This window comes from Neofelis nebulosa, chromosome 4, assembly GCF_028018385.1.
Source record: "Neofelis nebulosa isolate mNeoNeb1 chromosome 4, mNeoNeb1.pri, whole genome shotgun sequence".
Taxonomy (NCBI): domain Eukaryota; kingdom Metazoa; phylum Chordata; class Mammalia; order Carnivora; family Felidae; genus Neofelis; species Neofelis nebulosa.
In genome coordinates, this window is record NC_080785.1 from 42,619,702 (window position 1) to 42,634,608 (window position 14,907).

At 39.7% G+C, this 14,907-nt stretch overlaps 1 protein-coding gene across 3 annotated transcripts in view; it reads left to right on the forward strand.

Annotated features, from left to right (window-relative positions):
* The window catches only part of AOAH (acyloxyacyl hydrolase), a 174,814-nt gene that overhangs the window by 11,740 nt on the left and 148,167 nt on the right, over positions 1-14,907 (forward strand). For all 3 annotated transcript variants that reach the window (XM_058724586.1, XM_058724585.1, XM_058724587.1), the window contains exon 3: positions 13,267-13,362. In XM_058724586.1, the coding sequence (XP_058580569.1) occupies positions 13,267-13,362 (96 nt within the window). The remainder of the gene's footprint in view (positions 1-13,266; positions 13,363-14,907) is intronic.

Below are 14,907 nucleotides of genomic sequence, written 5' to 3' on the forward strand. Positions count from 1 at the left end.
TTATTCATATTTTTAGTGCTAAGAAGTATAACAGTGCCATCAGTAAAATACATTCAACCATAAAAATATATTACATTGGGATACAATTCTATACTGGAAGAAAAATTCAAGGAGGTAGACTTTTTATTGAAATATGATTTCAAGGAGAGGGATTATCAACATAAATTTCTCATTGTGAAAAAAGTGCTTGAGCTTATATTTTTTAAGTGGATGAGAGTAGGTATGAATCACTACAGTATTTAGATTACTTTGGATACATAGAGATTAATGTATGATTTCTACCATTAATATTTATAGTCTGCCTAGAATTATATACTCTTTGCATCTTTTTAAATTGATATCCATTAATATTATATTAACATCCATTAAAATGTGGAAAGGGTACATAGTTTCTCAAATTTCCTTTAGGGGGTACAAGGTAAAATATTTGAAACCATTGGTTTACACTGTAGACTCTACAGAATTTGGACCCCATGCTCTATGGTCTGCCCTTCAAGGCTCTTCACAATGGGATCCCTTTCTACCTCTCTCACTTTGTCTTTCCCATGGACCCTGAGCTCTAGCCTTGGCCAACCCTTCTCTTTCTCACAACCAAGTCTTTAAAAAAGAGATTCCTCTCTTTTTGAAGGCCTTTCTTGCCTTTTTCTGTCAAATAAGGTCCTTCCATTCTTTTAACACTCAACTCCTGCAGGAAACTATCACTGGCTACCAAGGCAGAGTTATTTTCTTTTTTAATCAATAATTTATTTATTTTTTATTTGCATCCAAGTTAGTTAGCATATGATGCAACAATGATTTCAGTAGATTCCTTAATATCCCTTCCCCATTTAGCCCATCCCCCCTCCAGCAACCCTCTGTTCTCTATATTTAAGAGTCTCTTATGTTTTATCCCCCTCCTCGTTTTTATATTATTTTTGCTTCCCTTCCCTTATGTTCATCTGTTTTGTTTCTTAAAGTCCTCATATGAGTGAAGTTATATGATATTTGTCTTTCTCCGACTAATTTCGCTTAGCATAATACTTTCTAGTTCCATCCACGTAGTTGCAAATGGCAAGATTTCATTCTTTTTGATTACTGAGTAATACTTCATTGTGTGTATATATACATATAATATATAATTTTTGGAGACATGTCTATTCATGTCTTTTGTCCATTTCTTCACTGGATTTTTTGTTTTTTGGGTGTCGAGTTTGATAAGTTCTCTATAGATTTTGGATACTAACCCTTTATCTGATATGTCATTTGCAAATATCCTCTCCCATTCCGTTGATTGACTTTTACTTTGCTGATTGTTTCCTTTGCTGTGCGGAAGCTTTTTATTTTGATGAGGTCCCAATAGTTCATTTTTGCTTTTATTTCCCTTGCCTCTAGAGATGTGTTGAGTAAGAAGTTGCTGCGGCCAAGATGAAAGAGGTTTTTGCCCGCTTTCTCCCTGAGGATTCTGATGGCTTCCTATCTTATGTTTAGGTCTTGCATCCATTTTGAGTTTATTTTTGTGTATGGTGTAAGAAAGGATTCTGGGTTCATTTTCTGCATGTTACTGTCCAGTTTTTCCAGCACCATTTGCTTAAGAGACTGTCTTTATTCCACTGGATATTCTTTCCTGCTTTGTCAAAGATTAGTTGGCCATATGTTTGTGGGTCCATTTCTGGGTTTTCTATTCTGTTCCACTGATCTGAGTGTCTGTTTTTGTGTCAGTACCATACTGTCTTGATGATTAAAGCTTTGTAATACAGCTTGAAGTCTGGGATTGTAATGCCTCCTGCTTTTGTTGTCTTTTTCAAGATTGCTTTGGCTATTCGGGGTCTTTTCTGGTTCCATACAAATTTTAGAATTGTTTGTTCTAGCTCTGTGAAGAATGCTAGTGTTATTTTGATAGAGATTGCATTGAATATGTAGATTGCTTTGGGTAGTATCGGCATTTTAACAATATTTGTTCTTCCTATCCAGGAGCATGGAATATTTTTCCATTTTTTGTGTCTTCTTCAATTTCTTTCATCAGCTTTCTATAGTTTTCAGTGTATAGATTTTTCACCTCTTTGGTTAGATTTATTCCTAGGTATTTTATGATTTTTGGTGCAACTGTAAATGGGATCCATTCCTTGATCTCTCTTTCTGTTGCTTCAATATTGGTGTATAGGAATGCAACCATTTCTGTGCATTGGTTTTATATCCTGCAACTTTGCTAAATTCATGGATTAGTTCTAGTAGTTTTTTGGTGGAATCTTTTGTGTTTTCTGTATAGAGTATCATATCATCTGTGAAAAGTAAAAGTTTGACCTCCTCCTGGCTGATTTGGATGCCTTTTATTTCTTTGTGTTGTCTGATTGCAGAGGCTAAGCCTTCCAATGCTATGTTGAATAACAGTGGCGAGAGTGAATATCCTTATTTTATTCCTGACCTTAGGGGGAAGCTCTTAGTTTTTCCCCATTGAGGATGATATTAGCATTGGGTCTTTCATATATGGCTTTTATGCTCTTGAGGCATGATCCTTCTATCCCTACTTTTGAGGGTTTTTATTAAGAAAGGATGCTGTATTTTGCCAAATGCTTTCTCTGCATCTATTAAGAGGATCATATGGCTCTTGTCCTTTCTTTTATTGATGTGATAAATCACATTAATTGTTTTGCGGATATTGAGCCAGCCCTGCATCCCAGGTATAAATCCCACTTGGTCGTGGTGAATACTTTTTTTAATGTATTGTTGGATTTTTGCATCCATGTTCATCAGGGAAATTGGTCTATAGTCCTCCTTTTGCATGGGGACTTTGGTTTTGGAATCGAGGTAATGCTGGCATCATAGAAAACGTTTGAAAGTTTTCCTTCCATTTCTATTTTTTGGAACAGCTTCAAGAGAATAAGTGTTAACTCTTCTTTAATTGTTTGGTAGAATTCCTCTGGAAATCCATCTGGCCCTGGACTCTTGTTTTTTGGGAGATTTTTGATTACTAATTCGATTTCCTTACTGGTTATGGGTCTGTTCAAATTTTCTATTTCTTCCTGTTTCAGTTTTGGTAGTGTATATGTTTCTAGGAATTTGTCCATTTCTTCCAGATTGCCCATTTTATTGGTGTATAATTGCTCATAATATTCTCTAATTATTGCTTGTATTTCTGCTGTGTTGGTTGTGATCTCTCCTCTTTCATTCTTGATTTTATTTACTTGGGTTCTTTCCTTTTCTTTTTGATCAAACTGGCTAGGGGTTTGTCAATTTTGTTAATTCTTTCAAAGAACCAGTTTCTAGTTTAATTGATCTGTTCTCCTGTTGTTGTTGTTTTTTGTTTTTTGTTTTTATTTTGTTTTGTTTTGGTTTTGGTTTTGATAGCATTGATTTCTGCTCTAATCTTTATTATTTCCTGTCTTCTGCTGGTTTGGGGGTTTTATTTGCTGTTCTTTTTCCAGCTCTTTAAGGTGTAAGGTTAGGTTGTGTATCTGAGACTTTTCTTCCTTCTTTAGGAGGGCCTTGATTGCTATATACTTCCCTCCTATGACCGCCTTTGCTGTGTGCCAGAGGTTTTGGACTGTGGTGTTATCATTTTCATTGGCTTCTAGGTACTTTTTATTTCCTCTTTAACTTCTTGGATAGCCCATTCATTCTTTAGTCGGATGTTCTTTAGTCTCCAGGTATTTGTTACCTTCCCCAATTTTTTCTTGTGGTTGATTTCGAGTTTCATAGCATTGTGGTCTGAAAATACGTATGGTATGATCTCGATCTTTTTATACTTGTTCAGGGCTTATTTATGTCCCAGTATGTGATCTATTCCAGAGAAAGTTCCATGTGCACTGGAGAAGAATGTATATTCTGCTGCTTTAGGATGAAATGTTCTGAATACATCTGTTAAGTCCATCTGGTCCAGTGTGTCATTCAAAACCATTGTTTCCTTGTTGATTTTCTGTTCAGATGATGTGTCCGTTGTTGTAAGTGGGGTGTTGAAGTCCCCTACTATTATGGTATTATTATCAATAAGTTTCTTTATGTTTGTGATTAATTTATATATTTGGGTGCCGCCACATTTAGAGCATAAATATTTACAACTGTTAGATCTTCTTGGTGGATAGGCCCCTTAATTATGATATAATAGCCTTCTTCATCTCTTGTTACAGTCTTTATTTTAAAGTCTAGATTGTCTAATATAAAAAAATACAGCTAATCTGGCTCTCTTTTGGCGACCATTGACATGATAGATGGTTCTCCACCCCCTTGCTTTCATATGTCTTTATGTCTAAAGTGGGTCCCTTGTAAACAGCATATAGATGGATCTTGTTTTCTTTTTCATTCTATTACCCTACGTCTTTTGATTGGAGCATTTAGTTCATTGACATTTAGAGTGAGTTCTGAAATGTATGAATTTATAGCCATTATGTTTCTTGTAGAGTTGGGAGTTTCTGGTGGTATTCTCTGGTCCTTTCTAGTCTTGTTGCTTTTGATCTTTTATTCCCCCATCTTTTCTCCCCTCAGAGAGTCCCCCTTAAAATTTCTTGCAGGGATGGTTTAGTGGTCATGAACTCCTTTAATTTTTGTTTGGGAAACTTTTAATCTCTCCTTCTATTTTGAATGACAGCCTGCTGGATAAAGAATTCTTGGCTGCATATTTTTCCAATTCAGCACCCTGAATATATCCTGCCACTCTTTTCTGGCCTGCCAAGTTTCTGTGGATAGGTCTACTGCAAACCTGATGTGTCTTCCCTTGTAGGTTAAGGACTTTTTTTCCCTTGCTGCTTTCATGATTCTCTCCTTGCCTGAGTATTTTGTGAATTTGACTATGATATGCCTTGTCGATGGTCGGTTTTTGCTGAGTCTAATGGGAGTCCTCTGTGCTTCCTGAATTTTGACATCTCTGTCTTTCCCCAGGTTAGGAAAGTTTTCCACTATGATTTGCTCACATAACACTTCTACCCCTTTTTCTCTCTCTTCCTGTTATGGGACCCCTGTGATTCTGATATTGTTCCTTTTTAATGAGTCACTCATTTCTCTAATTCTTAAATCGTCATCTTTTGCCTTAGTCTCCCTCTTTTTTTCTGCTTCATTGTTCTCCATAAGTTTGTCCTCTATATCACTGCTTGCCTCAACCATCCTTGCCGCCATGACATCTATTTGAAATTGCAGCTCAGTTATAGCATATTTTATTTCATCCTGACTAGCCTTTATCTCTGCAGAAAGGGATTCTAATCTGTTTTCAACCCCAGCTGGTATTCTTATTATCATGATTCTAAATTCTGGTTCAGACATCTTGCTTGTATCTGTGTTGATTAAGTCACTGGCTGTCATTTCTTCCTGTTTTTTCTTTTGGGGTAAATTCCTTCATTTCATCATTTTGAAGGAAGAAAAGGAATTAATAAGGTAAAAAAATTAAAATTAAAAATTAAAAACAACACAAAAAATATCAAATAAAGGTTGCTGGATCCTAGGTGTGTTTTGGTCTGGTTGTTGGAAGGAGCTTGATAGATTAGAGAAAAAACAAAAAGATAAGAAAAAAAAAGTTTGAAAGTTTGAAAAAAATGAATACAATGAAATAAAGTGAAATGATGTAAGTAAAATAGAACTTGAAAAATTTACCAAAAAAGTAAAAAATATAGTAGAAAAAATTAAAACTATTTTTAATAAAAATGGAAAATAAAAATATTTTCTCTTTCTGTATTCAAGAATAAGAAAAGAAAAAAGTTTGAATAGATGGACCAGCAAACATACTGTAATACTATTGAAATTACATCAGTTTCTCCTAGAAGTCAAAGTATGAAGCACTTTATAGACTGTAAACTAAGCAGGTGCAGAGACTTGTGGTGTTCCTGAAGAGTGACGTTGGCCCAGTTGGGCGGGGCATAGTGTAAGGGCTCTGCTCTCCACTAGGTGGGGCTGCTTAGCTTACTGGAGTGGATTGTTGTGGCAGGCGTAGTTGCATATGCGCATGCGTGGGGGGGTGAAAATGGCATCACCCAGCTAACCAGTGTCTAGTATCGGAACTCTGTGCTCTCCCTGACCAGCAATCGTGCACCTGTCCTTTGTCTCCAGCTTCTGTCTACTCACCACTTTTACACTGTCTGTGACCAAGCTGTCATGTTGCCAGGTGGCACCTCCCTCCTGAGTTTTATCTCAGATGCGGCTGTGTTTCCCAACCCCTCACTTCTGAAGGACTGAAGCTTTGACCCGCTCAGACCTTCTAGGTGAGGGTCTCACCAAGCAATGGCCGAGTGCCGGCCCCACCCAGGGACATTCTCGGGACTGTGCTGCCACTGATGTCCAGAGACTGTGGCCCCAGCCTGCCCCAGACTGCCAGCCTGCCCCAGAAAAAGTTCACGTGATTGTGTAGCAGCAGCATTTCAGGGGTTATGGAAAATCATGACACACATCTGGCACCAGGCTTCACCCTTAATGACCTTGTTCCAGCACCAGCAAATGTGTTTGTTCTCCAGGGTCCACTGAGACCCCCTCGGACCTCGCTCTCTGCTCCTGGGGATTTGCCCTTCCCAACAGAGCACCACCAGGTATCGAGCTGTGGAGTTTCAGATTCTGTACTCCCCCTGTTTATAGAGTCTTAATGGAGTTTAAACCCTCTCCTTTCTCCTTTCCCCTTTTTTTGTTCAGTCCCTTGCATACTCTTTCTTTTCTCTCCAGCTGCTTTCCTACTCTACCCCCTGCCCCCACCCCTGTTTCTGTCCTCTCTCTGCACAAAAAACAGCTCCCTGCCCTTAGTGGCTTCTCTCTCCCCCAGTTCACCTCCCCACACCTCATACCTGCTGAGTTCTCTGGTTTAGGTTGTGCAGATTGTTGTGTTAATCCTCAAGTCTGTTTTGTACATGTTCAGGATAGTCTAGTGTTGATCTGGCTGTATTTCAAGGATGAGAGACACACAAAAAACCTTCCATGCTGTTCTGCAATCTTGGCCCCTCCCAGAGTTAGTTTCTTCTTCCTCTCTGCTTCCAAAACACTAACAGGTCCCTCTACCATAGCACTCACAGGTTGCCATAACTAGACTGTTTTTCTCATCATCAGGCTTTCCTCCTGGTCTGTGATTTCTTTTATTCATGTTTGTATCCTCAAACTTCTGAGCATATAGTAGGTGCTAATAAACATGTGTTGAATTAAAAACAGGATGGAATGGTTCCTGTCTTTACTCTCATCTCTTTATTATTAGCTTTTTATATATTTCTAAATTAGTCAAGCCAACCATACTGGATCTCTCAACACAGTCTGCTTATTTCCTCTCACCAATACTCCTCACCCTTGAATACCCCCAGCCTCTGTTCTCACTAGGAAATTGCCCAATACAGTGCCTCTCTCATTGCCAGTGTTCTTGGGAAATTTGGCAGTTTGGAACTCACTGCACATTTTCTCATAAAGACAATGTTCTAGGTGATGGTGGGGTTAAGCCACAGACCCTAATCTGCCCAAATGTAGTGAAAATACTACCTACAGGCAATAAAAGCAAATTCAGCTATAGAAAAGTAAAAACAGTGTTGGTACAGCAATATGTTTTTCAAAGATAAGTTTCTGAGTTTTTATTTTAAAAAGAATCACAGAGAATATGTCTTGGCCGAATGGTCTCAGCAGCTGGAGTAGAAACTGACAGTAGATATTTGTTAAATGCCTACTCTGCTAGATAGCATATGCATTTGTGGGTTGTATCACTTAATTCCCACAATGCTTTTGCCAGGTATGGCAGACAACCTGTGGCGAGTTACAAACTACTCCACACTTATACAGCAATCATTTATTAGCTCATAATTCTATGGGCTGGCAATTTTGGGCTGGACACAGTTGGGTGATCCTCCCACTGGAGATCCCCTGGGCTCACTCCTGCTGCTGCACTCACTTGGTAGATGGCAGAATGACAGCGGCTGGATGATTTAGAATGGCCTCATTCACAAATGTTGGCAGGCTGTTGGTTGGGGCACCTTGATTTTCCTTTGTGTGGCCTCTCCAGCAGGCTGGTTCAAGCTCACAGCTATAACGTTCTAAGAGGGCAAAAATGGAAGCTGCAAGGCCTCTTGAGGCCTGAGTTCAGATCTGACATGCTGTCATTTCCTCCATGGTCTATTGATAAGACAAGTTACAAGGCCAGATTCAGAAGACTGGAATAGATGGCCATGTTTAATAGTGAGCATTATTATTCCATTTGGTAGGTGACAAAATCTGGGTCCAGAGAGGTTAATCATCCTGCCGGATACCTCAGCTCATAAGTCAGAGAAGCAGGCCCAGGTCTGTCTGACCCCCAAATTCTTCTAGTCTCTACTATAACATAGTTTTTCCCTTCATTCCTCCCTTCCACTCTCTTTTCTTCTTACCAACCTCTCCCTATCCATGTCCAGACTCATGAGACGAGGAAAAGAAAAGGGTGAAGGTGTAATATTCATATCTGGGTTGTGTACTAGTTGGTAACTACTATCGTAGGGAAACAAAACTGGTAGGAAGATAATTTTAAATGACTATTTTCATACCTTATTTCCTTTTCTTTTCACCAACATGAGAAAGGCCTAGGAGAGTGTAAACATGCACAGCCATATCTTCTGCTCCCACACAAGCAGGGAAATCTGAGGAAAACAGAGTTTAGCTGCTTGAGGAGCGCTATTGTGGTGGGAGGTGGGACATACAAAGTCACCTGGGTGCATAGGGACTCAGGAAACCAAACCCAAGTGTGGTATGGTCCCAAAACCTGTGCTCGACCCTTCCCTGGAGCCCAAACCACAAATAAATGAATCATTTTTGATTCTCACTTGTCCTCATACTTCTTTCCTTCACATGCACATGCCAATTCATTAATAAATTGTATTGGGTTAACCTCCACAATACATCCCACATCTGTCTATTTTTCTCTGTCCCCCCTGCCACTTGTTACTCTCCAATCCACCACCATCTCTCTCCGGTACCAAAATAGCCTTCTACTTCATCTCTCTGCTCCCACCTTTGCCCCCTAAGTACCTTCCTCCCTGTGACAGCCAACATGATAATTTGAGACATAGATCAAGTAGCAGCAGCTCTTTCCACAAAACCCAGCCATGGTTCCCCATTGCTCTCTGGAAAAATCCCTGGCTCTTTTGCAGTCTACAAAGCCCACGAAACTGACATCTTCCTTTCCCTGCACTTCATCTTTCACCATTGGGTTCTGGTGCCAGGTTTTCCTAGCTTTAGGCCATGAAGTGGCATCAGCTCCCCCCCACCTCTTACCAAGCTTGCCCCCAGCTCCTTATGATCCTTTCCATTATATTAGCCATTTTTTGTGTGCGTTCTCCAGATAAGCCCTCTTTATTGGCTCTAGCTAAGAAGGTTTATACCACCCCATCTTCATTACCCTCTGCTATTTCACCCTGTTCCTTTTCTTCATGGCTCCTAAACTTATTTATAATTATGTGTTTGTTTGTTTACCATCACTCTTCTCCATTACAGCATAATCTCTAAGAGGGCAGGAACCGTATCAGTTTTTTTTCAGCACCTACTCACAGCCCAGCACAGTGCCTCCATCTAGAAGGAACTCAGTACATACTGTGTTCCAGTCCCAGCTCTCCTGTTAACTAGCCACATCCTTGGCAAGATAGCTAACCTCTCTGAGCCTCTGTCTGCTGGTCTGTAAAATGAGAGCAATGATTCCTACATCTATGAGTTGTTGTGAAGTTTGAATGAGATGATAATGTATGCAAAACACTTTGAAAACTGCAGGGCACACTCTAGCCATGTGATGAATTATTTATGTGTCCACTTAGGGTCAAAAAGGAAGGATAGTCATGCTGACCCTGTCTCTGACAACTGCCTAGTGCTTTCTGGGCTTTTCGATGAAGTGTGGGCTTTACACAAATGGGAAATCTTGTAGCCGTCTCTCTGCAGTTGGCTGCATTTCCAGCCAGCATGGTTATGATTATAATTAGAGTTGCAAGAGTCCTGTTTCATTTCAAAAGGATTCTGGGTATAGTCTGCAACCTACCAATGTGTCCAGGAGCAGATCCTTGTGGCAGATGTTTTTATTGGGGCCCATTCACTTCTTTTCCTACAATATCAGGAGTGTCTGTTTCTATTACACTCATTATTTCAGAAGCCACGTGAGAAGAGATTTTCCATATGTGAGGTTTCGAATGGTGACCATTGAGCAAAGTGCACCGCTCTCACTCTCTGTAAATGAACAGTAGCTTGGACAAACTCACTTTAGCAGAGCCAGGCCTTTTATCAGCAGCCAGAGAATGGTCTGTAATGCGAAGAATTACTCTGCCCATGTGTCTAAGGGAAAACATTCTTTAGCCTGTCAAGACAGTGGAACCTCTTATTAGAAACTATAGCCAAGTCAATTTCTCCACTCTTGCCAACTAGAGGATTCAGAACACACTGAGCCGCAGACCCTAAATTAACAATCCAGCTGGAAGGGGAGTTGAGGCCCCTGGATATGGGTGAGGATGTCTAAGGGAGCATGATTCAAATCAAAGCTGAGTCCAACCTGGGCGTTTACATATTTCAAACCCCATTACCCAGTTTTCTTCAGACCCCTTTTGATCATAACTCTTCACTGGGCAGAGCAGAGGTGATGTCAAGGTCCATCCCATCAGACACAGCTGACTTTTTTTTTTTTTTTGGCTCCTTTTATCTAATGATTTCCAATTTTAGCAAGGAGTGCTAAGGAGCCACCAAAGTCATAAGAGTCCTTGATGGGATTCCTCTGAGTAAAAGAAAAACCCGTATCTATAAGTACAAAGAAGCAGGTTGAGGTTTCGAGTGGCACAATTCTCTTTGCATTGATCCTTGCAAGCCTTGGATTAAAACAAATGCATACCTCGTTTCAAGTCCATGCTGGTGAAGCAGCTCATTGATGAGATGCCACACAAAGCGATTGTTATGCAAGATTTCAACCCCATGTCCACCGCCTTCTGTGAGCCCCAGCTGCAAGTCGTGACTATTTGCTATCAGCTCCACTGTCTGACTCAAGAGTTGGCACTGGTTGTTTCACACCAGAATGAGAAGTGCAGTCATGCCCTGCAACAAGATGGAATGAGAGTAAGCGACATTGTTGGGGAGATGACTGAGTCTGAACACAACTTCAGGTGCACTCATTAACCTTTTCCTACGGAGACCCCCCAGCAACTGACAACTGAAATGTCACTCTGCCGGTTCTCCAGTCAGCTTGCTTCAAGTCAGCACACATCTCTGTCCCCTGACTCCAAACCACACCCTGCATCAGGCATTCAAAGTTAGAGAGAGTAAGACCCTTCTCCCACATTCAAGGAACTTCTGGTCCAAATCTAAACTCGTAAAAATGAAGTTCCAGTGGAGAGGTAACTTGTTCAAGTTACACTGTTTGTAACTCATCCATCCAGTATTTGAACCCAAGTTTATTTTTTAATTCAAAGCCTCTCCCTTTTCAACTATACCACACTGCATCCTCTTACCACACTGCAATCTCATTATTTATCATTGTCTTTCAATTGCAGTTATTAAAATTTATTTAGCTCCCGTTACTTAAGAGGTGATTGGCAGAGGCATAAATTAGGGGGTAAAAGTATTATAAATGTTGAAAATATTCGCATATGTTAAGTATATTTTATATATTTAAAGTAAAAGTGAAATTGGTTTATCTCTGGGTGAGTTAAATGATGTTTATTTTATTTACAATATTTGGTATTTTTTGTTTTCTAAAATGAGATTGCATTGCATTATATTTTGAAATGTTATTTTTAAAATAAAACAAAATACACATGAAAATGCTTTTTAGATCATAAAGTGCTAATAAGTATCAGCTACTAAATTCATTGCATGTAATAGAACCCTCAATGCATGGATTACTTAAAAGCACATCTAATCAGCCTTGATAGTTGGTGTTGATAAATGCGCAGGTGCTCTCAGAGCAGTGAGATTGTGGTTTTCAAGATCACGCTCAGATTAGGTGAGCCTAGCTTTGTCTGGCTTTATCTGAGGATACAGAGCAATCGAGGCCAAAATCCTCATCCGCTGTTGCAGTGTCTAGAAAGGGGAAAGTCTCTCGCTCATTGACAATCCTGCATTTTACAGAAGATTTTATTTCTTTCTGTCTAGAAACGCTCAATTGTACTATCACATCTGTTACCAGCCACCTTCCCTCAAGGAGTCCTGGTAGAAATCTGGCTTTAATGACACTGCATGTGAATTTGGGTTCCCAGCACCTTGAGCAGATGGTTAATGGCGAGTTTACTACTGGGCCAGGCACCCTGGAACTTCTTCATTTGGGATATAAGCCTTCTTTTTCCTCCTTGGAAACCAACCACTGCTAATAAATGCCACTCTTGTCTCTCTGAGGCCTAACAATTTCCTCTCACAGACTTACTGATCTTTGACCAACCAACCCTTTGTGTGTAGAAGAAAGAGTCCCCTCTCTTTGGAAAAAGGAAGTTTGGGCTTTCCCAGGCATTCAGGAGATCAAGGCTGGTGATAGAAACTTCTAAGGGGTGTCAGCCTGGCATTTCTGGGCCTTCACATATATATACCAAGGTTGGTGAAGTAATATATTTCTAATTTAATCTGAGGTTCCTTTTAGACACTTAGTATATTGGAATATGCTTTCAAGCAGAGTGCTTTCTAGCTGGGAGGTGAAATGATACTTTACACTCGTGTTATGATTTCAAAGGCATGTTCACTTGCACTGTTATCTCACTGAATCATTACAGCCTCTTATAGGAAACTTATTACCTACTTTTCAGTGAGGAGACCAAGTCTTAGAAAGCCTGGATGGTGAGTCCAAGATTCAAGAGCAGGACTCAATTCCAGGTCTTCTGACTCTAAAGGCTGAGCAATTTCCACCACTTTTCTAAAATTAAAAACCTGACCCTAAGTCACAGCTGAGTATGTATGGGGTGGGGATGATCCTAATCCCAATGAAACCAGCTGCTGCAGAAAGGAAGAAAAGGGGGGAGGAAAGAAACCAGTGTCTGTTGAGCTTCTGCTCTGTGCTGACTTGTTTATTTCCACACTGTCTCCTTTAAATGCCATGTCTGTCTTCTATGCGATTGAAAAGCAATGAACATAAACAAAGATTCAGTTACCTCCACAAAGTCCTATAGCTTACAAGTGGCAAGACTGAACTGACAACCAGTCTTTCTGACCCTCAAACATACAATCTTCTTAGCACACTTTACATTTCACTACAACTCATGGTGCCTTTATGCACACAGCAGATGTTAAAAGGCTTGGCAAACAAAAGTTCTGTGTTTTGGAAAGGTTGGTGTTCCCAAGGACACACGCGCATCCCTTCCTTTCCCCTGGCCCTCCAGCACAGTTTTCTACATGACACTGCTGACATGTTCTTCTGTCTCCTTGCAGCCTGTGTGGCGGTGGTATCCGTGATTGAACAGCTTGCTCAAGTTCACAACTCCACGGTGGAGACCTCAATGGAGAGACTGTGCAGCTACCTTCCTGGTAAATACAGAAAGGGTCATGTGGCTGTGGGTCTGATTTGTTTTCTGACTTTTGAGTCATCCTGAGCGAGTTTATACCCTACACACACTTATGGAGGAGAATATGACTGAGTTATTTGTGTGAGTTGATATTCTTATGGGGCTCATAGAAATTAAAACAAATACATACACACACACACACACACACACACACACACACACACACACCACTCGAGGCAATTTTTCCCCTGACATTCATTTTCCACCATGGCAGAATGAGATTGTTGAGGACATTTAGGAAATAAAATGTAGAATGGCCAATTGTTGCTTCATATCTCACATTTATAATGATTTGCCTAACTGGAGTTCATTGCCTTAAGTACCAAGAAGGTCAAAATAATGAAAAATGGATAATTTTCCATGATTTATGTTAATTTAACCACATGTACATTCCCAGATACATGTACAGCCTTACCCACACAGAGCTTTATTTAGGCTGAGAGGACAACTGATCTTTAAAAAACCCAAATGGGAAAATAATCTGGGAACTTTCCACAGATTTGAATTGGATCTCAATAAAATCATCTGACCCATACTCAAAAAAAAAAAAAAAAAAGGAATGGATTGATGATTTAAACAAATAGTATATTTCTCTCTTCATCTCCACAAAGTTGAAAAAATATTGATTCTATTTCCCTTATAGAATACTATTAGGTGAATAGCCACAATGAGTAAACTTCTTTGAGAGTCAAATTGTCATTCCTTGAATGTTAAGGAACAAATTCATCAAGGATGATTTTTTTCAAAGTAAGGAAGCCAGACTAATGGTAGTTGTGTCTGGTTTACATAGCATGCTGTTCCAGTAGCACCAAAGCATTTTCAGAGAATTTATTGCATTCAGTCACAATATGCATTCACAAGCTAAATTTCTTGGAATTCAGTCTAAAGTCTAAGAGAGAATAATACACAAACACGAGTGTTTACAATGTCCCAGATTGATCATTGCTAAGATTTTGACTTATTTACATCATCTTTCTTTTGCGGAATTAGAACGTGGCAGATAGACTTGAAGCAGCCTTTGGCTTCCTCTCACTCCCAGTTCCATTCTCCTTCCATCTCCCCAGAGGGAACCACTCACATGAGCTTTATGGGTATTGTTCTTGTCAAATTTAATACTTTCATATTCACTTGTATGAATCCATAAACAATGTATGGTATTGTTCAGTGGGTAATCTTTTAACCTTTTTTGGAGGAAACAAATCAAACCTAGAAAACCACATGAAATAGATGTATAACTTTATTAGTTATTAAAATGTGAATACCCTTGTAAACATAGCCCAGGTCAAGAAGAAACAGATAGGTAGCTACTCTAGAAGCCCCATTCCATCATAAATCCATTCTTTTGCCTAAAGGAACAACATCTCGAATTTTACTGTACTCATTTTTTTTTTTGGCATTGCTTTATAGTTTTATCTTCCAGGTGGGCATTTGCTATACCCTAGTCTTGCCTAGTCTTAAAATTTTGATATGTCAAGGCCTGGGATGCCTGGGTGGCTCATTTGGCTGT